The sequence below is a fragment of the Gopherus flavomarginatus genome, chromosome 2 (assembly GCF_025201925.1).
Source record: "Gopherus flavomarginatus isolate rGopFla2 chromosome 2, rGopFla2.mat.asm, whole genome shotgun sequence".
NCBI lineage: Eukaryota > Metazoa > Chordata > Testudines > Testudinidae > Gopherus > Gopherus flavomarginatus.
Window position 1 is genome coordinate 215896544 of NC_066618.1, and position 25512 is coordinate 215922055.

Here is a 25512-nt window from a genome sequence, read left to right on the forward strand (position 1 = left end):
AAAAACAGTGTGAGGTCAAAATCCAGTCCAGAGTTTGTGTATCTGAATGTAAATGGAATGTGGGAAGAAGAGTATTTTGAATGATCTTTTCCTTTATTTCTTCTCAGCATCAATGTCTAGTTCTGGGCCACCGAAGAAACGACACCGGGGATGGTCTCCTGGGTCACCAGTCCCACCTCCTGGTTTAGTTGTACCTGTTCCGACAATTCGACCTCTTACAAGAACAGGTAAAACTTTAATAATTATGTGAATTTTCATGACTAAAACTTCTGCTCATCCTGCTCAGTGGCATGGTAGTGCTTCTATGAACTGTTGTGCAGGACATATAATTACTTCTATTGAAAGTAATGACCTCAGGTCTCACTTGGGTTGGCGTCCGGTTTTGCTAGGCACTATATAAACACGTATGATGATATGGTCCCTGCCCCAGATAGCTTACAATCTAATTTAAAATGAACATGACAGTTAATGGGGAGCGGCAGAAGTGAGGATGAGGATAGTAGTAATACAAACACATGGTTAACCATCCATAACTCAATGCTTCCAAAATTGTTTGTATAGATGTGTTGAGATTGTAACTTCCCAGACTGGTAGAGCATGATGCGGATGCTTTGCTCCTGCACGGGAGGAAAGGTCTTGCATAGCTTAATTTTGGCCACTCAGAACAAAATGGCATTGATGAAAATCCCAAGTCATCCTTAGCTCAAAGGATGATGACTACGATACAGGGCGTTGAAAGTGAGGGGATTGAGAATCCTTAGGACTCCATCAAAAACATGTAATGTTGGCATCCATATTGAGAAAAGAGTTAGGGTTAAATAAAAAGGTATATTAACTACTTATATATTCTAATGTGGCAATTTAAAACACATAACTACTTACCACAATAATACTTTTCAGCTATAAGCAGTCAACGTGTTTTGCAAAGGAAAGTAAGTATCCTTTCCCCCCATTTTAGAAAAAGGGAGACAAGAAGTTAAGTCTCCAATTTTTAGAACTGCCAATGATTTTTGGGTGCCTCAATTTCTGGGTCTTCAGTTTGGGATACCTTGGGCCTGACTTTCAGAGAGGTTGAGCATCCACAGTGGTAGTCAGTGGGTGGAGGGCGGCTCTGCACCTCTGAAAGCATGGCCCTCTGTGTGTTTACATGGGCACTCAAAATCAGTAGCCATTTCTGAAGATCTTGTCTTTAAATGACTTGCTGAAGATAAGACAGAAAGTTAGAACTCTGATCTCTTGACTCCCAGACTCATGCCCTCTCGCTCGATCACTCAGTCCTTTTGTGGTAACTGTGAATACATTTTTAGTGGCAAAACACATGAGCAACATTTTTAAATTGTCATTTAAACAAGTTTTCAAACCAGTTGCATGTGGTCAGAAGCCATCTTCTCTTTTGTTGTTGCCAGTTTACTTGCATAGATCTACTGCACGCCCATGTTGCATTTGTTCCCAGAGAGAAAGTTCTGAATTAAACAGACTTCTAGAAACCGATAAGTTCCCACAGTTAAAACAGTTGAATTTCTTTAACATCTTTCATCAGAGGATTGAAAAATTCATCATGAACAATTTAAGGAAGTCTCATAATATCCCTATGAAGTAGGTATTATACTGACGGATTATAATACTGGGGCACTGTGCTTTCTTTTCTTGTTTTGAAAGCTGCTGTTGCTCCTTCATGACTGAAATGTAGTTTTCATCTTTCTATAACTTCATAATGGTATAAAGTGGAATGCAAACAGCTTTGAGATTTTGGTCTACATATTATAGGTCAAAAGTTAGTGAGGTCTCTTCCTTCTTTGTGCTGACAGGTAGCATTGAAAAGTGACCTTTGTGAACACTTTTCCTCATACTTGGCTTTGTTACAAGATGCATATTCAAACCTGGATTTTTTCTCTCCTTGAAACAATACAGTAGTTAGAAAAAAGTTTTATTTTAGTGTTGGGGCCAGGGAAGGATATTGGGTCTTAATTTAAATTATTTAAAACTGTAATAGGAAATGCAAAGGTATTTTGAATTTTATTGCAGTTAGTGATTTGCAAGAGTGTTGTTTGTTCATAGGGCCAATTCACAGTATGAGCCTTTTGGTAATGGAAGTTTTTCTTTGTTTATTTTATAGAGCCCCTTTTGTCAGTCCCAGTTCCTCAATCCATGTTAACTGGAATTTTACAGCCTCAACCCATCCCTGCAGGGGAGACTGTAATTGTTCCTGAAAACCTGCTGAATAACTCAGGAATCAGACCAGTGATTCTTATAGGTAAGCTTTGCATTGTGATAAGCAACACTGTACCTCTTGAATAACTGCATGCTCCCCCTGGGATTTGAGGTTTTTTGAGGTAATGAAATTCACTTTTGTAATCAGCCCGTAAGTACAACAGAAGGTGATTGTGTTTCATAAGACTTTCAGGAGCCTCTTGTGTTAATTGTGCAATATTTATGATAAGTTGGGTGATTTTTGCCAAGACCTGACATACAAAAGGGTCCTGCCAGATCAGATTAGACCCTAAATTTAGGTTTTGTATAAACAGGCCTTTTACAAAATCTAAGAATAGACGTATTTCCTTGGAATTAAAACAACTTTCCAATTCAAACAGTTTTCCCAGACAAATAAACATTCCTCTACAGTGTTTACAGCCAAACCTTATAGCCCTGTGCTACTGCCTGAAACAGAGAAAGTGAAATTAATGTTGAACTGACCAATCAAAATGGACTAGCTTCCCCCCACCCCATGTCTACACTAGGAAAAATGGAAAAAGTAAGCAGCCAGCATGAATAATAAAATATAAATTAGAATGTTAAAATATTTCACCTGTGTAAGGTGTGTTGTTAGTAATACACTATGTGTAAGGACATTGTTGTTACATTAAAAATATGACTTTTAATGTGAAAATGTCCCTTTGAGGTGTGTTATTGCAAAATAATAATAATTAAAGAAATTTTACTCAAATTGGTCAGTTGTCACTATTTGAAGGGATATTTCCATCATTGTTCCATTCAGCGCAATATTACCCCTTTGTATAAAGCACCCTGCATATTAGGGAACCATATATACTCATATGACCCCTGGATTTAATTATCATAAATTAAGTAGTGGAAAATTGCTCTAAGTCCTTAGTGACACAACTGGTATTTATACATGGTTCCACTTGAGTTAATGGGACTAGCTACGTGAATAAAGATTGCAAGGTGAGGATTACAGTTAATTTTTATTTTTTTATTTTATGGAAGTGCAGCCTAGAGAAAGTCTAGGCCTTAGCATACAGTTCTATAATTTCCATAACTTCATTTCCTTATTAAAGATGAGGCTCCTGACAAGTTGGCAGTGCAGTCCTCAGGTGGGCCCAATGTTAGTGTCCCTGGGGAAAAGTGTCTTATTGGTAGTATAGTACCAGATGTACCAGGATTGAAAAATGTACATGAGAAAAAAGTAGTCTGTTTCTATCTTGGTCATTCTTAACCTTACCAAAAAGATTCTATCATTAATTGATGTCTCTTAATTAAACCATTCATGAAAATAACACTTTTTATCTGCATATAGATTTTAAGATGTTCCTCAAAACAGTACAACAGTGTCTGAAGCACATTTTGTTCAATTTGTGCTGCTTTTTAAGATTTCTGTACTGCAGTTCTGCAGATTTTGCACTCTAAATTATTGGTAATATGAGCTTTATGCATTTGAAGGTCATGGTAACAACTGAGCAGATTACTTAGTAATTATTTATTCAAAGACAAATATCAGTCTTGGTGCTGGGCAGACCATCACAGTAGCTTTCGGTAAATCGATATTGACATATATAGCGTAATACACTATTGGCATACTTGATTTCTTCTGTAAACAGTAATAATGTCAGTTTGGTCACTGTTGTCCTATCTTTTGCTATGTAGCATTAAACAGAAGTTAGGGAACATAACTGTTGCAAGATTTTGTATAATAGCTTGTTTTGAGTATTTTTATTGTTATTTTTGAAGGTTATGGCACTTTACCATATTTCTATGGCAATGTTGGTGATATTGTAGTAAGTCCCTTGCTGGTGAATTGCTACAAGATTCCACAGCTGGAGAACAAGGATTTGGATCTTTTGGGGTTGACTGGCTCTCAATTACTAAGTGTGGAGAACATGATTCTTTTAACAATACAGTATCTTGTCCGGTTAGGTAAGCCATTTCTCATATTCATTCCAGTTTTTATTGTTTACGACTTTTGTTTTCTCCCTTCATCTCCAATATGTCCTACCTCTTGCTGGTAGCCAGTTTTCTGTCTATTTTGCAGCTGGAATAGAGGACTACTCTCTATCCAGAGTCAATGCCAGTGCTATTTTGTAAATCTGCCTGAAAAGGAGGTGAATTTGAAGGGTGATATTGTTCTCTGTCCTCCCTGTGACCAAGGTCACCTTTATGAAAATCAAATATCATTCTGCATTGCAAATATTTCATTTGCTTAGGGAATCAAACCTTCTGTTTTCACAATCATTTCTAAGGGCTCCCAGTCCTTTTTTCATTCAGAATTTCATGACAGATGCTTCCAGATGCGTTGTCACCATTGTTTTGGGGACTGCAACATTTACATGAAAACTACCTCTGTTGTGCAAACTAAAGCAAATTATTTAGTATGCAGCAAATTGTTGTTTTCTTGAATATATTTAATATGTGCTCTAGACAGAATTTAGGACAATTAAGTGAGTTGCAGATTTTCTAACCCTTTGTGGATAGACACTTTCCCTACACTAGTGTAAAATGTAGTGACCATAAACGTAAGATATTAAAGGCATAGAGAATAGTGTGGGCAAATGCTGTGTAAGCCTTCTCTCACAGCTATGTCAGTCTTGACCTGCAGCTTCCCTTTCATTTTAGTCCTGGGTCGCCCTTGAAGAGAGACTGCCAATCACAATGAGATGCATGGTGATTTTGTAATAGGGACACATAGCCTTTTCTACACTAGATAAATGTTTCCCCCAGCATGCATGTAACATGGCATGCATTCACACACACTTATATTCACAGCGGTTCACAAGTGGTGATGATGCCATAATTGGGAGTAGACTTGTCTTGAGCAAATCTAGCAACTATATGGTTTGCTACTGTGCTGTCCTGTGCTGTTGCAGTACCATTATTAAGGCTACGGTTTTGTCATGGAAGTCACGGAAGTCACGGATTCTGTGACTTCCAAAGATGTCCGTGACTTCAGCCCTGGTGGCTGGAAGCTGCAGGGTCCTGCCGCCTCCTGCAGTGACAGGGAGCTGTAAAGTACCCCCGCTGCCTGAGGCAGCAGGCCCCCAAACTCTCAGCTACCATGTGCAGCAAAGATACTCCGCAGCTCCCAGCTGCTGCAGCTTGTGGGGAGGGGTACCCTGCAGCTCCCAGGCCACGGCAGTGAGGCAGGGGGACCCTGGCAGTTCCCCACTGCAGAGGTGGCAGGGGGACTCCCACGGCAGCTGCCCAGTCCCTTCCCATTTTGTCATGGATATTTTTAGTAAAAGTCACAGACAGGTCACAGGCAATAAAGAAAAATTCACTGAAACCTGTGACCTGTCTGTGACTTTTACTAAAAATATCCATGACAAAATCTTAGCCTTAACCATTATGAATGGGAAGCTCGCATAATAGCCCCAACAGCACATATAATCCTCTCACTGTTGTCCAACAGTGCACCAGTCACTGCATAGGTGGCCTGTCTGCTTTCCTTCTGCTCTCTACGGGCTATTAGTCTTAATTGTCCACTCACTATTTGGTTGAAGTTGTCATGGGCTTTCCCTTTTTGAGCTGTATGCTTGTATGTTGATCCACTGTCCCGATACCCCTCAGGGATGAGCATCTGAAATATCTAGCAGACCCTGCTAGAAAAGAAACTTAATTCCTAATCTTTTTCTCCTACATGGATAAGAACTTTGGAAAATGCAGCATAATGCCTTGTGATCTCAGAAAGGACTCAGCAAATTGACTCGAGAAAATTCTCTTAGTTTTTTCATGGGAAAGGTTCTTTTATTCCCTGCCAAAACTTTACAATTCTTTGTGTATGTACTGTTAGATGAAGTTTGAGAATTTTCTGGGAGGTACCAAGTTGTTGGTTTTGGTTGTAGTGTTTGGTTTTTTTTTTAAAATCCTGCTCTACCTTTTCCCAGACTGGGAGTCTGCAGCCGCTCTCTCTACCCCCATGAGATACCTGCCATATATGCTCTTTGGATCCTATGTAAGAAATTGTATCATTGTTGAGGCTCCCACACTTTGGATGCCACTTGGAACCACATCCTAGGATTGACTCTGGTTTAAAATGTGTTTTAGAAAATAGCATACAATAGAAACATTAATTCCTGTCTTTTTTTTATTCCTTTAGTTATGAGAAACAAAAATAATGTAATTGGTTTATACCTGTTCTTTGGAGCTTATGCAGTTTCACTTTGTTAGCGCATGAGTTTAAAAAAAAAATCTGTCCTATAGTCATCCTAATTATCTCTTGTTTTGTTAGAGTACACATGCGTATATGTGCAACTCTGGCAAAACATTATGACTGCCGCCAAATAATTATCTCTGCATCTTGCATCTGAAGAAGTGGGTTTTTTACCCACAAAAGCTTGTGCCCAAATAAATCTGTTAGTCTTTATGTGCTACTGGACTCCTTGTTTTTTTCAATCTCTACATGTTTTTCTCTTGATTTGGAAAACTTGTACTAAAGCACTGGTTTAAGTTCATTCATGTTACTTTATGAGTTCTCTCTGTTGTTTGTATACAGTATGGAATAAAAAGGCAGTTGCACAGATGTTTCTCCCAATGACTTATGATATAGGGCTTCAATCAGCTAGTAATTTTACCTTTACAGGTCCAATCCCACAAACACATGCATAAGAAACTTTTCTTGAATAGTTCCATTGACTTCTAGGGAGACAAAGGACTAAAATGATGTGGAAGTTGCAGATCAAGACTGATACAACTAAGAAAGGAAGTTAAAGTAGTACTTGACTTCAGTGAAACTACTCACCTGAGTAAAGATACTCAAATGCATTAATGTTTGCAAGACCACATCCTAAATAGGCCATTTTATAAGTAATAAATGATATAACTCACCATTGGGAAATTTACAAAAGGCTGGACTAATATTCTTTATGGACCAGGATGGTCTTCCATTGTGGTTGATTTATTTGTAAAGGTGTATTACTGGCTATCAGAAAATCTTTTGTATTGCATTGTGAAGCCAGATGGCACGCACAATGCTTTGGGGAACAAGCCTCTTCCGGGGGCTTCTTTCCTTATCCAGAAATCCAGTAGAAAAAGAGAACCTTTCCATGGATGTTTTGAACCATCTTATAGAGCTTGATAGAAAATTCTCTCACTGCTATACAGTTCTACAGGATGCTAGAAAAAGACTATTGTTTTCCATTAAATTATGAATACTTTTAACATAATTTTCTTATAGCTCTACTGGATGCTTCCCTTTTAAATTCTGTAGGATTTCCCCTTTCTTGATGTCAGGAATTAATGATAAGGGAAATTTTGGACCACTGGTAAAATCATTTTTTACTGGATCCTAGAAAAGTGTCCTAACTGAGAATGTTCATTGTTTCATCTAGAGCAAATTGATTTCAAAAGAGTAAGAAGCAGAGAGGTCTGGGAAGTAGATAGAAGAATGTCACATCCAGAGACTGCCTTAGTTTTATCGGCCTTGTTATTGATACAGAACATTTTTTGCACAGTTCTACTCTGAATCTTGATGGATTTCTGATCACACTGCCACTTCTTATTCTTACAATAATTACCCAGGATCCATGATCTGGAGCTTCACAGATTCTAAGGTCAGAAGAGACCGTTGTGATCATCTAGTCTGACTTCTTGTGTAGCACAGTCCATAGAACTTCCCCAGAATAATTCCCAGAGCATATCTTTTAGAATCTACTTGGTAAGTTGTTCCAACGGTTAATTAAGAACATAAGAATGGCCATACTGGGTCAGACCAAAGGTCTATCTAGCCCAGTATCCTGTCTTCCGACAGTGGCCAATGCCAGGTGCCCCAGCAGAATGAACAGAACAGGTAATTATCAAGTGATCCATCCCTCGTCACCCATTTCAAGTTTCTAGCAAACAGAAGCTAGGGCAGCATCCCTGCCATCCTGGCTAATATCCATTGATGGACCTATCTCCTCCATGAATGTATCTAATTCTTTTTTGAACCCTATTATAGTCTTGCCTTCAGAACATCCTCTGGCAAGGAGTTCCACAGTTTACTGTACATTGTGTGAAAAAATACTACTTTTTTGTTTGTTTTAAACCTGCTACCTATTAATTGTATTTGGTGACCCCTAGTTCTTGTATTATGAGAAGGAGTAAATAACACTTCCTTATTTACTTTCTCCACACCAGTCATGATTCTATAGACCTATATCATATCCCCCCTTACTTGTCTCTTTTCCAAGATAAGTCCCAATCTTATTAATCTCTCCTCATATGGCAGCCATTCCATACCCCTAATCATTTGTGTTGCCCTTTTCTGAACCTTTTCCAATTCCAATATATCTTTTTTGAGATGAGGCAACCACATCTGCATGCAGTATTCACGATGTGGGTGTACTATGGATTTATATACAGGCAATATATTTTCGGTCTTATCTATCTCTTTCTTAATGATTCCCAACATTCTGTTAGCTTTTTTGAGTGTCGCAGCACACTGAGTTGGTGTTTTCAGAGAACTGTCCACAATGACTCCAAGATCTCTTTCTTGAGTGGTAAGAGCTAATTTAGAACCCATCATTTTATATGTATAGTTGGGATTATGTTTTCCAATGTGCATTACTTGGCATTTATCAACATTGAATTTCATCTGCCATTTTGTTGACCAGTTTTGAAAGAGCCTTTGTAACTCTTCACAATCTGCCTGGGACTTAACTGTCTTGCGTAGTTTTGTTTCATCTGCAGATTTTGCCACTTCACTGCTTACCCTTTTTTCCAGATCATTTATGGATATGTTGACTAGGACTGTTAATTACTCTTGCTGTTAAAAATGTACATCTTATTTCCAGTCTGAATTTGTCTAGCTTCAAAGTCCAGCCATTGAATTATGTTGTACCTGTCTCTGCTAGACTGAAGAGACCATTATTAAATATTTGTTTCCCATGTAGGTACTTGTAGGCTGTTATGAAGTTCACCTCTGAACTTTCTCTTTGTTAAGCTAAACATTGAGCTCCTTGAGTCTGTCACTGTAAGGCATGCTTTCTAATCCTTTAATCGTTGTGGCTCTTCTCTGAACCTGCTCCAATTTATCAACATCCTTCTTGAAGTATAGACACCAGAACTGAACACGCTATTCCAGCAGCAGTTGCACTAGTGCCAAATAAAGAAGTAAAATAACCTCTCTTGTGTTTACTACTCCTGGTGTTTTTCATAGGGAGTAACTTGACGGGCATGCGTTACTTGGATCAGCACAGGGACACTGTCTTAGCATTTTTGATGTCATTAGAAAAGAGAGCCAGTGTCTTCTGTGGTTTTGTTTAGGGTTCCGGTTCCTCTTTACTGATGCTTGGGGTGATTTATGATTCATTATCTTGGTGCAGACGATGTAGCTGTTACTTTGGCAGGTTGCCATCTAACATTTCTCTTATTAGCACAGGTGGGTAATTGTTTGGCATTCTTGTCATAAAATTTCTTCTGTTCCAGTAACTCTTCTATTATTACTTCAGAATAATTGCCTTTGGCTCAAGAAACTTGTTAGGCATTATCACTATGGTTTTTGCCCGATTGCCTATGAATCTCTCTGAGCGGGGGACCCAAACAAAGTATTGTGAGTTGTGTGGTAATATGCTGTGGCTCCTCTGGAATCCTCAGGGTATTTCTAATCAAGTTATTTGCTCTTTATGCTGATTTTTCTCTTGGCTCATTTGACTGTGCATAGGAAGGGCTTTATATAATGTGTCTGAACTGATACTGCAAAGAGTATTGCAAAACTGAGCTATTTGTGGTTGTGGGTCAGTTTCCATTGTTGATTCATTTATAGAAAAATGAAATTTACGGTGAGTTGTTGTATTGCACAATATAGCAATACCTCAATTTTTTTTAAAAAAAGAGCAGTTATCTGTGAATAAGTCATAATCTTTCCAGACCAAAAGTGATCAGGAAACCTGTGTGGTTTCAGTGGTTCCTTTGCATTCTTTTTGTAGTATTTATTACAGATTTCACATTTGGATACCTTGTTTTTGATGGCAGCATTCATGGGTGACAAGTGTGAGGCATCTTGAGCTCTTTTATTACACCATAGAATACCCAGATGGGCACTGTGGATTATACTTATTTACTATTTCCAACCTCATGTTTTGTGGTATTATGATACAATGCCCTTTGAGCTGAACCTCATCATATGTAGCAATTTAATCTCTTTAGTCCCAGTAAATTTTGTGTGTGTGTGTGTGTGTGTGTGTGTGTGTGTGTGTGCGCACGTGCACGCACAGAGGGGGTGCACTCAGAGGCTTGCTATGTGGCGCAAAGGACAGTATGGCCTTATAAATGCTTATAGTGCTTTAGTGATTAGAACTGGTCTAAATCTTTGGGCTGAGAATATGGCTGCATATGTTTGTTGACTATAACTAGAAATAAAGGGTCAAACCTAGCTCCATTATTATTAGGCAAGAGGGTTTGGGGATTTCCTCCAGTGCTCCCCACTCCTATTCTCCATCCATTGTATTGTAGTTTAAATAAATTACTGAAATAATTGAAATGAGTAATTATATTGCATTATTTTGACAAATAAGATATGCAGAATATTGCAGAATTTTAAAATATTGTGTGCAGAATTTTTAATTTTTTGATGCAGAATTCCCCTAGGAGTTGTTATGGTGATCGTTCCTCCTGCCCCCCCTGCCAGTTCAACAATTTTTTCATCAGACCATTGGTGGGGGCGAATAGCTCAGTGATTTGTGCATTGGCCTGCTAAACCCAGGGTTGTGAGCTCAGTCCTTGAGGGGGCCACTTAGGGGTTTGGGGCAAAATCAGTACTTGGTCCTGCTAGTGAAAGCGGGGGGCTGGACTCAATGACCTTTCAAGGTCCCTTCCGGTTCTATGAGATAGGTATATCTCCATATATATTTTTTTAAAGTTATTTTCCCCCAAACCAGCTCTTCAAAGATCTGAGATGTGATACTTTGGTACATCTCAGTAATTGAGTCAATTCTGAAGGGAAGATATAAACATAGATCTACCAAAAGGGAGAATACAGAAGATAACTCAGTTAATGTAACTGCCCACATGCTGTATATAATACAATATTGATGTGGTGTGCACTATGTCTAACACGGCTAGCAGTGGTGGTTGATTGGTTGTAGGCTTTTGTCATGAAAAACTGCTTCAAGATTTTTGCAATTGACGCTAATAATTCCTTCCTCCACTTCTCAGAAAACCATTCCATTTCCTTTCCTCTCCCTGCCTCACCCCAAGTTTTTTTTACTTCAAATATCTATAAAGTCCAGTTGGACATTTTACATATTTTTGTTGTCTAATGGCTGCTCTTTGGTATTGAAGGTTAAAATGCTGAAATACCAAATCTATATCTGTGAACCTATCTCCTGTGGCACTGGGGAGGAATTTTGGCACAGTATGGCTATTTCTTGTTCTACGTTTGTGAATATTGTTTTGCCAATTCTAGGATATCCTTGAGAAGTGTTCATTAGATTTATTTTAGTGAGGCAAATGTTAATAAAAGTGGGTAACTCTAGAGATTGATACTGAGGTATAAAGCCTGACACCTCTAACTCAGCAGTTCAAATTCATGATCTAAATTTTGAAAGTTCAGCAAGTGAGTTCCAGCGTTATATATACAGCTCTTAAGATTAGAAGTTTGAATTTTGTTACATTACATTATTGAAAAAAATCAGAATCAAATATACATAGTTCTTTCCATGGTCAGGTTACTTGTGGAGTTACTGGGGAAAAAGCAGACTGCTGGACCTTCTGATATCTTTGGCAAGCTGTATGGTCATGATTAAGGTTTGAGAGTGAGCATTGAGAGTTTTGATCTCTGGACTGCTGGAGCCTAGATGTATCTAGTTTAGTTTTCTGATTATTGAGGGCAAAGAAACTGGGGAGCAGATGACATATTTTTTATCTAAAAAACAAAATGGCTTCTACAGTGAAGAAATGAGAATATGCTCACACTGGTAAGTATCCATTTTAAAATGTGAAAAATGCTATATAATGATGAAAGAATGTCCTAACTAGATGAGCAAATGATTGATCTTGGTGTGACAACTTTTTGATGACAGATGATATTTTTTAATTTAGGTCCTGACCAGATACCTCTCAGGGAGGAATTTGAACAGATCATGCTGAAAGCTATGCAGGAGTTCACACTGAGAGAGCGATCCTTGCAAATGAGTGGTCAGTGTATCTCAGTGTCACCAGGTCAACTCCCTTGGCTTGCTAGGTTAATCACCAGTGTATCTCGGGACCTGGTGCATGTGGTTGTTACCCAGAATTCTCTGGCTGAAGGCATTTCAGAAACGCTGAGATCTCTCAATGAAATGAAACATCAGCAAAGGCTACCAGATTATGTTGTTGCAATCTGTGCATCAAAGAACAGAGGAAATGAATTCTGTGTAGTAGTCTTAGGTGAGTAACTTTATAATATGATGTGGTTACATGTGCAGTTGCATTATGCATTTTGATCAAGTGGTTCATCTTTAACCTCTCCTTAATAGTTTTTGGTCCCCTTTTACACCTGTGCAATCACATTTCTCTTTCTCCTTTTGCTCCACTAGAACTTTGTGCAGTAGTGTCTACAGGGACATTGACTGGTGAGAGAAGAATAGCTGCATGCTTTCCAGCAGCTCCTCCCTGGAGCAGATTCACTAGCCTTACAGGATCCCTGCGCTTGGGATACTTGAAAACTTGCTCTTCGGTATAGCTGCCTTGGGGATTGGCCCCAAGGTGTCCTTTATACAAAATAGTGTACATATCTTTCCCTGGTTTACATGGCAGCTATACTATTTTTACATTGTAATGCTGACCACTCAGTCCAAATGACTAGACTACAATTATTTTGCATAACAATATAAAATATAGGGCACTGTTTCTGCCAGGCTGATTTTTCTACAACATTTGTGTGCACATGTGTATGCGTGAAAGAAGATTAATTTTTGACTACGCTCCTCCCTTTCTTATGTAAACAAATTAGTCTTGTCCACCAAAGTGAAAAAAATAGGACAACTTCCTCTTCACATTTTACCAGAATTTTCCATCCCTCTGAGAAGCAAGTACTTATACTATATATCTCCTTTTGCTACAGAATACCTCATGGACCAGCATGATTGTGAACACTAGCTTGCAAAGAGTGTGCTAAGATGACAGAATATATTCTCCTGTGTTCTATCGGAATAGACTTGACTGTGTTTCTTGTTGATACCCCCCGATCTCTTCTGCAAAAGGCAGTAGAGACCCAATGCTGAAGATTAGTCGAGCACGTCACTTCCATAAGGCGTTACATACTGAGGAGTTTATAATGAGAATGCACTGTATTTAACCTCTGTCCTTTCTGTTCTCTAGGTCAGTATCAGTCTAGGGCACTGGCAGAAAGCATGCTGACAACCAGTGAGTTTTTAAAAGAGATCAGTTATGAGCTCATCACAGGAAAAGTTAGTTTCTTGGCATCACATTTCAAAAACACGTCTTTAGGTGAGTGACTGTAAGGATCTGAAGTTTCTGCTGATGAATCTAATGGATGAATCTCCTGATTCTTTTGTGCATCTTCTGTTCAGGGGTTAATGTAAGGGGCAAGGAACGAAATGCAGCTCCCCATCTGCTATTAAAAGCCAAAGAAGAGCTCCCCTCCTCTCACTGCCTTGGCGTAATGAGCATGAAGGTGTGCTCTTTCTCTCTTCCTCGGCTGGGCGGTGAGAGCTCCCCATCCTGTTTCAATCTATTTTAACCACTTCATATGCTGAATCTGATTGCAGGGCATCCATAGTTGCATGGGGCTTCTGTGTGCTAATCAGTCAACACATTTGCAGGGTATCTGTTCTTTTGTGATCATCATATATTGCTGCAAGCTGTAAAGGAGCAACTATGAAACATCCAACTGTGGTTTTCTTTTGGAGTTGAACTTTTACAAATGCCCAGTCACTAGAAAAGCTGAGGATAGTCAATGTGACATATTGGAACACGTGTTATAAAGATTTTCATTACTCATCTTTAATTCCTTCTGACATATTTTATTTTTTAAATTCTTAAATAGGTGATGATTTGGACAAATTGCTAGAGAAAATGCAGCAGCAGCGAGGGGACAATGTTATAATCCCTTTCAAAGGAGATGTTAATGAATGTGTGTCATCTCAGGAGGCAGCTGCCATGGTTTCAACACAAGACTCGGGTAATGTTTTTCTTTGCTGGATTTCATAAAATGCATGTGCCACAAAGTAGTCTGAGGACACTGTTCAGCCAGGCCAAAATTGTTAGTATCACTGGCTGAATGCAAAAAGGAAAACCACAGCAATAATTTTGGCCAAGGGTCTTTCGTAATAGCTTTTTGTGCTATAGTAACGTTTCCTCTTGCTCCCTTTGACAGTTCTTAAGCTAAAATATCTTTGTTCTCAGTTTGTGCTACAAACTAACTGGAACATACAGAAATTCCCATTTATGGCTAACTCTCTGGACTGATTACACCCTGTTATTCCTGAAGAGGAAATACAGTCTAAGCTTAAAGCACAAGAGATCTGTGTTCTGTTTCTGATTGTGTCCAGACTGCTTATGTGACCTTGTACAAGTGTCTAAGCCAACTTAGCCATGATACACCTTAGTTTCCATGTGTGTGAAATGCTGATTATACCTACCACACGGAGGAGCTGTGAGGTTTAATCAATGTTTGGAAAGTGCTTTAAGTTTCTTTTATTAAAAGTGCTATAGAAGTACAAATACCACTATTATTTAATTATATTCAGTGCGATATATAATATATAGTCAAAATGGATGAGCTGAGGATGAACTCGCTGCCTTAATGTTGAATTTAATTACCTCTTACCTTTTCAGAACATTACCATTCAACATAACATTTTATGATTTACTTTTTTTATATATAATAGGATTGGCAAAATAAGTAAAACTGATTTTCTATGAGTTCTGAGATTCCTTTGGGGGCCAGTATGGATAAATTTGAAACCTTGATGAGGTCTTACCTTCACTAGGGAAAAAAGGTGTGTTCTTAACTCAAGCAAGCTAACAAGGTAAAATCGTAGCAAAGAGAAAGCAGTTCGTAGCCTAAGCAGAGGACAGCAGTTCAAGTTAAAAAGTAGGCTGCCATGCACACCTTTCTTTCCTAGTGAAGACAATACCTTAAAAGTTCAACTTGGGTTTTATTTGAAGAATGAGTAAAATTTTGGTCCAATTCTTATTTGTGGTTACGTTCGTGTGCAGTAATTTTCCTTTTGTGAAGAGATACACCCTTACTCTGGTTGTTCAGCCTGGAGGGGGAGGAGCTTAAAAGGGGGGAACTTACCACAGGAAGAGGCGGTGAACAGGAAGAAGGCTCCTCCACCCAGGGACTGCTGGTAACAGAGAATCTAGCTGAGGAGAAGACAGCCACGAGATGCACTAACAACAAAGCAGTATGCCCCAGAAAGAGGGGTAGAAGGTAAACCCCACAAAGGGGCAATAAACTCTGACAGACTGAGCCCTTACCCCTGTATCTCTAGGGGCTGCCTGAGAGACTGGTCCTCGTGCCAGCCAGATCCTCTTCTCTTGCAAGGAGAAGGGAAGAAGAGGAGCCAACCCCCTGCCCATTGGCGGTTGCCCTCAGAAAGGTCCCCCAAGGGCTGCCAACTGGGAGAGTAGATAGGGTAAACAAAGGACAGTGAGACCTGGGGGGACTCAGGGAGCCCCACCATCCCCACAAATTGGGGAGAATGTGGATAAACTATGCCTGATACAAGTGGTCAAAAAATGAGGGGGAGCCTTTGAGGTGTTTGAGCTCAGCTGCTTCACATACATTGGAACTGGAGCATAGTATAAGTGGGTAGCGGAGAGGCAGCAGCAGCAGCAGGGTACCCAACAACAGCAGTTGCTGCAGCTGTGGACAACCCAGCGGCGGGTTAAAGCCACCCAAAACATTATCTGCTGAGGAAACTGATGACTCAGCAGCAAGAGTTCCCAAAGGAAGTGTTACAGCAGATAGTACCAACCCTGTGGCCACAAGGGGAGACGGGCGCTTCACACTTCCACTAAAAGGGGTCCCTCCACCTGCACCAGTAAAGCTCACCAAGGTGGGACTGAAGGATGACCTTGAAGCCTTTTTACTCACATTTGAGAGGGTGGCACTGGCAGCCCAGTGGCCTCTGGAACAATTGGCTCCAATCCTGTCCCCTTACTTGATGCATCCGGCACAGTCCATCTCTTGTAATCTGGATTTGGAGCGGGTGAAAGATTACAAGCAAGTGAAATCCACCATCTTGGACTATGTGGATATTTCAGAAGAGACCCACCGCCAGTAGTTTATGGCCAAGAGATACCTTAAGGGGGCATGATCCTGAACGGTAGCACAACGGCTGAAAGAACACTGCTGGAAGTGGCTCCGCCCAGAGGAACACTAAGGGATCTAAGTAGCTGAGGCCAACGGAGGAGTTTATAAAGATTATTGCCCATGGGGGACAGGGAGTGGGTACTCCAGCATCACCCAGGGATGCTATCAAAAGCAGTCAGGTTAACAGAGGACTTTGTAGAAGCTGAAGGGTCATTAAAGGCAGAATCACTCTAGACATCAGCAGGGCAAGGGACCTGGGAGGGGGATGAGCCAGAGCCCACAGCACTGTACCACAGGGAATCAGTCCTAAAGGGGTCATCCCAGAAGGACAGATTGCCACTTAGGTGCAAGGCAGCCCTAGGGGGAAAAGGAGGCAGAGTGCAAGTACAATGCTGCTGGGGGGCTGGCAGGGGACCAGCGGGTACCCCAGACCACTGAAGCATGGCTCACAGATGGACGTCCAGCTGGCACCCCAAAGACAGGCTTCCCTAAACTTAGGAAAGAGGCTGGCAACCCAGCCCATTAACATGCTAGTCTTGTGGACAGACAGGGCACATAAAGAGGAAGTGAATGCTGATGGAATGTGACTATGCCCAAGGCCGAACGGTGGAAACCCAGGGCTGGAAAAAAAACTTCCCCAAGTTGATTATATCTGTTATGGTCCAAGGGAAGCTGATTCAAGGCTTGGACTCTGGCTGCAGCCAGATAGTGGTCCAGACCTCCATGATGGGAAGTGACACTACTCCTAAGAACATGATTGACCTTCAATGTATCCATGGCTATGTCAAGTCCTACCCCAGCCACCAGCTACAGCTGATGGTGGGAGCCCATACTGCAGTCATAACCATAAGCTTAGCAGAAAAGTTGGCCTACCCTGTGATCATAGGCTGAGACTGGTGCTTTTTTTCAGGGGGGCAGGTCATTAGCTCTCAGGTGCAAACAAGAACAGGGGTTAAGTGGAGACACCAGCTCCTGGGAGCTTGATAAGTCTTGGAGAAGCTGACAAACCTGGGGAAGGGATGTCCCTAGCAACACAGTGACAGACCCCCACAGGGGAGGAAGAGGCAGGCCATCAGGACCTGGAAGCTCTCCTACGGGACAGGAATTTCTTGTTAGAACACAGGAGCAACACTATATTAAACTGTGCACATGAGCAACTGACCCCCATAAATGGAGAAGTGACAGAGCCTCAGAGAGGCGAACAATACCCACACTTTGCACTCAAGAAAGGGTGCTTGTATCAAATCGAGAAGATTCAGCAAACTGGATTGGTGAGGAACCAGCTGCTAGTACCACGCCAGTACATCCAGGCTGTGTGGCAGATGGCGCCTGATATCCCCTGCTTGCATATTAGCCCAATTCTGTTGGCCAGGTGCACACCACGAAGTGAGAGAATATTGTTCTTCTGCCCAGAGTGTCAGCTAATCAGCACCCTTAGTCCTTCTGCCCTTGATTGAGACCCCCTTGGAGAGGATAGGGGTGGACATGGTCGGACCTCTAGAAAAAACTGCAGCAGGGCATCTGTACATCGTTGTGATTGTTGACTATGCAACCAGGTATCTGGAAGCTGTTCCTCTTTGCTCCCCAGAAGTGACACCCATAGCTCCACAGCTCTTGAAACTCTTCTCACAGGTAGGGTTTCCCTGCAGAATATTAACAGACCAAGGGTCTAAATTCACTTTCCAACTGATGCAAGAATTATGCTCCCTTCTAAAGGTCAAGTCCTTGAAGATCTTGATGTACCACCTACAGACCAATGGTTTAATAGAGTGGTTTTAATAAGACACAGAAAGAGATGAAGTGCTTTGTCAATGGCAACCCCAAGCAGTGAGACTGACCACTCCCACTACTCCTATTTGCCATAAGGGAGGTCCCGCAAGACTCTGAGGTTCTCCCCATTTGAGTTGCTCGATGGTTGCCAATCGCGGTGTATCTTGGACTTGCTACAAGAACACTGGGAAGAAGACGACATGGGGGCCCTAAGTATGACCCAATATATGTTGCAGTTAAGGGTGCAACTCAGAAACTTAAGGGGGATTGCCAGGGAGAATTTGAGGAAGGCCTAGCACACCCAGGAACAACATTACAATAGGGAGGCATGACTACGGACTTTTCAGCTGGGTGACCATGTTCTACTATTACTGCCCACAGCTGAGTCCAAATTAATAGCCCAATGGCAGGGTCCATTCAAAGTGGTCAGGCCGGTGAGGCCTGTAGACTGAGATCAGACTTTCTGAGTGGAGGAAGGAAATCAAGGTCTACCACATGAACCTTCTCAAACCTTAGAGGGCACAGGAGGCCCAGCTGATAACTCCTATTCCAGCAGAGCCAGAATTGAAGCCCCAGGCGCCCAGTAATGAAGCTCCAGCAATGGTACTGGGGGTGAAGTGCTGTCCCCTGCACACAGGAAACAACTCCTTCAACTAATGGGGGACTTTGCAGCAGTGTTCTCCAACCATCTGTGGAGAACGTGGTTGGTCCAACATCACCTAGAGACTACTCCAGACCAGGTAGTCAGAGAGAACCCTAGACCATTGCCACAAAATATGTGAGATTCGATCTGAGAGGAAGTACAAGAGATACTGGAGATGGGAGTGATTATAGAATCTAGAAGTGAATGGAGGAGCCCCATAGTTCTCGTTCCCAAACCAGATGGTATGGTTCAGTTCTGCATCAACTTCAGGAAAGTCAGTACCATCACAAAATTCAACACCTACCCAATGCCAAGGGTGGACGAGTTTGAATGGCTGGGACCAGCGAAGCACCTGAGCACTATCGATCTGACCAAAAGGTTACTGGCAGATCCCCTGATCCCCTTCCTTGCAAGAGAAAACTGCTTTCTCCACCCCTTTGGGCATTTCCAATTTAAGACCACACTTTTTGGCCTCCATGGAACTACCGTTACCCTCCAACGACTTATGAATAAGATCCCAACTCCCATGATCAGTGTGCGGTGGCCTACATTGATGATATTGTCATCTACAGTCCCACCGGGGAAGGTCACTTTCACATTTTAAGAGCGGTGTTTAAAAGCCCGACAGGAGGCAAAAATTATGGCCAACCCGGTAAAATGTAGATTGGCCATGAGTAAAGTAACTTATTTGGGCTGCCACATAGGATGTAGCTTGGTGAAGCTGGTGGTCAGTAAGATGCAGGCCTCCAAAGCATGTCCTGTCCCCCAGACAAAGAGCCAGTCAGATGTTTTCTTGGCCTGGCAAGATGTTACTAGTGGTTTATCCCCATCTTTGCCTCAGTCACGCCCCCCCTTATGAATCTCATAAAAAGCAACAACCCTAAGAGATCCATTGGGATGAGAAGCATGAGGAAGTGTTCAGGGAACTGGAAACATGACTCTGCCAGGTACACATGCTCTTCAGCCATGATTTTTCTTGGGAATTCATACTATGCACAGATGCTTCTGACATCTGCACTGTCCTCTGGCACGACTACGAAGGGGAAGAACACCCAGTTCTATACCTAAGTAGGAAACTATTCCCTAGGGAAAAGTCATACTCCATTATTGAAAAGGAGGCATTAGCTACAAATGGATGGTAGATGCCCACAGCTGTTACCTGTTGGGTAGCCCTTTTTCCCTGATCATTGATCACACACCTCTTCATTGGATCCAGACCACGAGGGATATGAATCCTCATATAATGAAGTGGTACCTTGCACTACAACCTGATAGTTTCCAAGTACAACAACAGGATGGAAAGGACCATGCTTACACTGATTTCTTTTCATGGGAGATCGGGGATGGAAACAACCCACCGCTGAACAGCCTTCTTGTCTTGAGGGGTGGGGTACGTGAAGGGACACACCCTCACAGTGTATGGGGGAGACTGACAAGCTTCTCTGGGCCAGTTCCACACTGACATGCACTTGCAAGGCTTGCTCAGCCTGGTGGGGGAGGATCTTAAAATGGGAGGACTTACCACAGGAAGGGGCAGTGAACGGGAAGAAGGCCGCCACATCCAGAGACTGCTGGTAACAGGTAGTCCAGCCAAGAAGGAGACAGCTGTGAGACACACCGCTCCCAAAGCTGTCCTGACTGACGACAAAGCAATATGCCCCAGGAAGAGGGGTAAAAGGTAAACCCCGCGAATAGGCAATAGACTCTGAAAGATTGAGCCCTTAGAGCTGAATCTCTAGGGGCTGCCTGAGAGAGTGGTCCTCGTGCCAACCAGATCCTACTCTGTTGCAAGGGGAAGGAGAGAGGAGCAGCCAACCCTCTGCCCGCAGGCAGGTGCTCTCAGAGAGCTACCTGAAGGGCCGCCAACTGAGGGAGAAGAGAAAGGTAAACATTGGACAGTGGGACCTGGGGTGGTCCAGGGTGCCCCGTCTCTCCCACCCATTTTTAAATCTCAGTATTTAGTTAACTAATTATTTCTAACGGTTCAGAGTTTATTTTTGGTTTTTGAATTGTATATTTAGGGCCAAATCCTTTCTCAGTTTTTAATCAATCTTTACTCGGGCAGAACTCTTATTGAAGGCAGTGGTAATTTGCCTGAGTGTATGAGAACATAACATAAGAACAGCCATACTGAGTCAGACCAATGGTCCGTCTAGCCCAGTGTCCCGTCTTCCGACAGTAGCCTGTACCAGACACTTCACAGGGCAGTTATCAAGTGATCCATCCCTTCTTGTCTAATCCCAGCTTCTGGAAGTCAGAGGTTTAGGGACAACATCCCCTCACTACAAGTTCTGCAGGTTGACTGTGTGTTGTGTAAAAAAGTACTTCCTTATGTTTGTTTTTAAGCTTGCTGCCTATTCATTTCATTGGATGACTACTGGTTGTTGTGTTATGTGAAGGAGTAAATAACACTTCTCGATACACTTTCTCTACACTTTTCATGATTTTATAGACCTCTATCATATCCCCATTGGTAATCTCTTTTCCAATATGAACCGTCCCAGTCTTTTTAATCTGTCTTCTTAAGGAAGCTGTACCAACCCCTAATCATTTTTGTTGCTTCTCTCTGTACCTTTTCCAATTAAAATATCTTTTTTGAGATGGGGTGACCAGAACTGCATGCAGTATTCAAGATGTGGGAGTACCATGGATTTCTATAGTGGCATTATGATATTTTTCTGTCTTATTATATATCCCTTTCCTAATGGTTGCTAATAGTCTGTTTGCTTTTTTGACTGCCACCACACATTGAACAGATTTTTTTAGAGAACTATCCATGATGACTCCGAGGTCTTTCTTGAGTGGTAACAGCTAATTTAGACCCCATAATTTTGTATGTATTGTTGGGATTATGTTTTCCAATGTGCATTACTTTGTACTGATCAACATTGAATTTCATCTGCTGTTTTCTTGCCTGGACATCCAGTTTTGTGAGATCCCTTTTTTTAACACTTTGCAGTCAGCTTTGGACTTAACTTTCTTAATTAATTTTGTATTATCTGCAAATTTTGCCATCTTACTGTTTACCCCCCTTTCCAGATAATTTATGAATATGTTGAACACCACTGGTCCCAATACAGATCATTGAGGAATCGCACTATTTATCTCCCTTCTCTTGAAAAACTGACTATTCTTTCCATTTGTTTCCTCTCTTTTAACCGGTTACAGATCCATGAGAGAACCTTCCTTCTTATCCCATGATTGCTTAGTTTGCTTAAGAGCATTTGGTGTGGGCCCTTTTCAAAGACTTTCTGAAAGTCCAAGTATAGTAGATCAACTGGATCAGCCTTGTCCACATGCTTGTTAACTCGTGCAAAGAATTCTAGTAGGTTGGTGAGGCTTGATTTCCCTTTACAGAAGCTATGTTGACCCTTCCCCAACATATGTTCATCTGTATCTAATAATTCTGTTCTTTACTCTAGTTTCAGCTAATTTGCCTGGTACTTAAGTTAGAATAATTGGCCTATAATTGGCCAGTGTTGCCTCTGGAGCCTTTTTTTAAAAATCAGCATTAAATTAGCTATCCTCCAGTCGTCTGGTAGAGAGGCTTATTTAAGTGATAGGTTGCATACTACAATTAATAGTTTTGCAATTTCATATTTGAGTTCCTTCTGAACTCTTAGGTGAACACCATCTGGTCCTGGGGACTTATTACTGTTTAGTTTATTAATTTGTTCCAGAACCTCCTCTGACACTTCAATTTGGGACAGTTCCTCAGATCTGTTGCCTAAAAAGAATGGCTCAGGTTTGAGAATCTCCCTCCCATCCTCTGCAGTGAACAGTGATGCAAAGAATTCATTTAGTAAAGACTGACTAAAATGTGAGAGGCCAGTCTGCCCCACTTATGCACATTGTGTAGTGCCTTACTCCACAAGTAGCTCCATTGAAATCAATAACATATGGGTGGCAGAATTGGCACTCAACATTTGGCCCAAAATATCTTCAAATTGTTACTTAAAATACAAAGATGTTAGTTGTATATTGCTTAAAATAAATGAACTATTACTATATATTATCTTTTTAAATGGTGTTTTTTTGTTTTTTTTTTTAATAATTTTCTCCCAGGCACATCTTTGAGACAAGTTTTCTATCCGTCAGCACTGTTTTTTGTAAGAGGAAAACTGACAGAGCCATAAGTAAAATGTTACTACAAGGTTAAATTTGGTAGTAGTACGTTAAGAGTTTAAATTATTCAGGACCAGTGAAGTGTGTATAAAAGTGCATAAAAAATACCCACTAACTATTTTTAAGTGTAAGACTGTACCTGTTCTTTGGCAGATGTGAACATTGACACGTGCTTAGAGAAAACATTTCTCGAAATTATAAACTCCAGGCCCCAAAGTTTTCGTAGCTAACCTTGATGCAACCCCTTCCGTAAGGCTTCCATGTACATCCGTGGCTAAGCTGCCTTAAAATCAAGACTTCTGTTCCACCTCTTGACTGAGGGTCTTTGGTCTCTCACTCACCTTTCATTCCAGTCCATTTCCATAAACAAGTGGCCAGTCTGATGCTGCCATGGTCACACACCCGAGAAGGTAGAAACTAGAATGGTTCGACTCTTCAGGTAAGTTCTCACCAATTGGCTTGCAACCCAGTAATTGAGAATTGTTCATGTTGTCACAGCAGAGCAATAGGTGTCATTCCATGGGGCCTGAGAACAGCAGCCTCAGCGGTGTATGGCTGCTCCACATATGTTGGCATGTTCAAGGAACTGTATGTGGCAAGAGAAGGTTAGAATTACATGCATTCCATCCGTAATGGTTGCAATTCAGGCACTGAGGTTTCACTGAGTTGCAGCCTTGGAAAGCTTCAAAGCACTTCCTGCAATGAAAAAATTGCCACTATCCTGCCGAGAGCATCTTGTATGTAATCAAATTTTGATCTGAAAAGTAGATTCTGTGGCGATGTGCACCAGTTTCTCCATAAATCTAGGACTTATTCTGTTGAGTGACTTTGATGTAAACCAGAGTATTTTGAAAGCTGCTGTTTAATGTAAAATAATTTAAATTTTGATGCCATTTTTTTTACTAGATTTGAATATTGATACCTTCCAAATTTATCAGCCTCAGCTTACAGTTGCCAGAAAGCTCTTGTCCCAGGTATGTGCTATAGCAGACAGTGGCAATCAAAGCCTGGATCTGGGCCACTTCAGCAAAGTAGACTTCATCATTGTAGTCCCTCGTTCAGAGGTTCTGGTCCAGCAAACCCTTCAACGGATTCGACAATCAGGTAAAGGGATGGGGAGGAAAGCAGTGTATTAAATCAAAACTGGGTATATATGTACCCTGTTATGTAGTGCTAGAGTAAACTGTTACAAAATTTATTCTGGGGGTCCCAGCTTTGTTCAGTTATGTAGTGTCACATTTAAATTCTAAAGAGTCTACATTCACAAAATTGGACCAACTGCATTTACTGTGTAGGTGGTAAGAAGCATTGCCATATTTACCTAAAGACTGGATGAGCTATGACCTGAGGCAACATCTAGCACTTGAAATGAGAAAACAGGGATTAACAAATGGCTTTTCATTTTGCCCCCACAATATTATATTCATAGGAACACAGGCATTGCCATACTAAGTCAAATAGCAGTCTGTCTAGTCCAGTGTCCTGTGTCCATCAATTGTCAATAGCAGGTATTTCAGAGAAAGGTGCAAGAAACCCCTTCATGGATAATTAGTGGAATAACCTGCCTACTGAGGTTTCTTTCTCCCCCTGTCAGTTAGTGGTTGGCTTTTACTCTGAAGCATGAGGATTTATATCCTTTTTTAAAACTGTCATATTTAGTATAAGTATGGACTCTTTATATAAATGGCTAATAATTTTTTAATCTTATTAAGCTCTCGGCCTCTGTCTTGTTGCAATGAGTTCCATGGGATAATTATGCATTCTGCTAAAAAAAAATATTTTTATCAATTTTAAACATGTTGCCTTTCAATTAATTTGATATTCCCTTGCTCTTGCTCTCGTATAATGAAAAGGTAAAGAAGAAGTTCCAGTGCAACTTCTCTATACATTTTTTTTATATGCCTATCACAGAATCATCCAAATATGTAGGACTGGAAAGGACCTTGAGGGGTCATCTGGTCCAGTTCCCCTCCACGCTGAGGCTGGATCAAGTAAACCTAGACCATCCCTGACAGGTGTTTGTCTAACCTGTTCTTAAAAACCTCCAGTGATGAGGATTTCACAGTCTCCCTTGGTAACTTATTCCAGTACTTAACCATCCATATAGTTAGAGTTTTTCCTAATATCTAACCTTAATCTCCCTTGCTACAGATTGAGCCCATTACTCCTTGTCCTACCTTCAGTGGACATGGAGAACAATTGATCACAGTCCTGCTTATAATGGCCCTTGACATATTTGAGGATTGTTTTCAAGTCGTTGTCCTCTTCTCCCCGTTCCCCCAGTCTTCTTTTCTCAGGACTAAACATGACCAATTTTTTTTAACTTTTCCTCACAGGTCAAGTTTTCTAAACCTTTTATCATTTTTGTTGCTCTTCTCTGGACTCCTTTTTCAATATCTTCTTTAAAGTGTGGTGCCCCAAAACAGGACACTGAAACTGAGGCTGAGTGCCGAGTAAAGAGAGAGGTTACCTTCTGTGTCTTACATGCAACACTCCTGTT

General features: G+C 41.1%; 1 protein-coding gene across 5 annotated transcripts in view; it reads left to right on the forward strand.

Moving 5' to 3' along the window:
* Positions 1–25512, forward strand: part of GREB1L (GREB1 like retinoic acid receptor coactivator) — a 219940-nt gene that overhangs the window by 138490 nt on the left and 55938 nt on the right. For all 5 annotated transcript variants that reach the window (XM_050939187.1, XM_050939189.1, XM_050939191.1 and 2 more), the window contains 7 exons: positions 108–227; positions 2117–2254; positions 3967–4152; positions 12250–12576; positions 13510–13638; positions 14198–14332; positions 23919–24116. In XM_050939187.1, the coding sequence (XP_050795144.1) occupies positions 108–227; positions 2117–2254; positions 3967–4152; positions 12250–12576; positions 13510–13638; positions 14198–14332; positions 23919–24116 (1233 nt within the window). The remainder of the gene's footprint in view (positions 1–107; positions 228–2116; positions 2255–3966; positions 4153–12249; positions 12577–13509; positions 13639–14197; positions 14333–23918; positions 24117–25512) is intronic.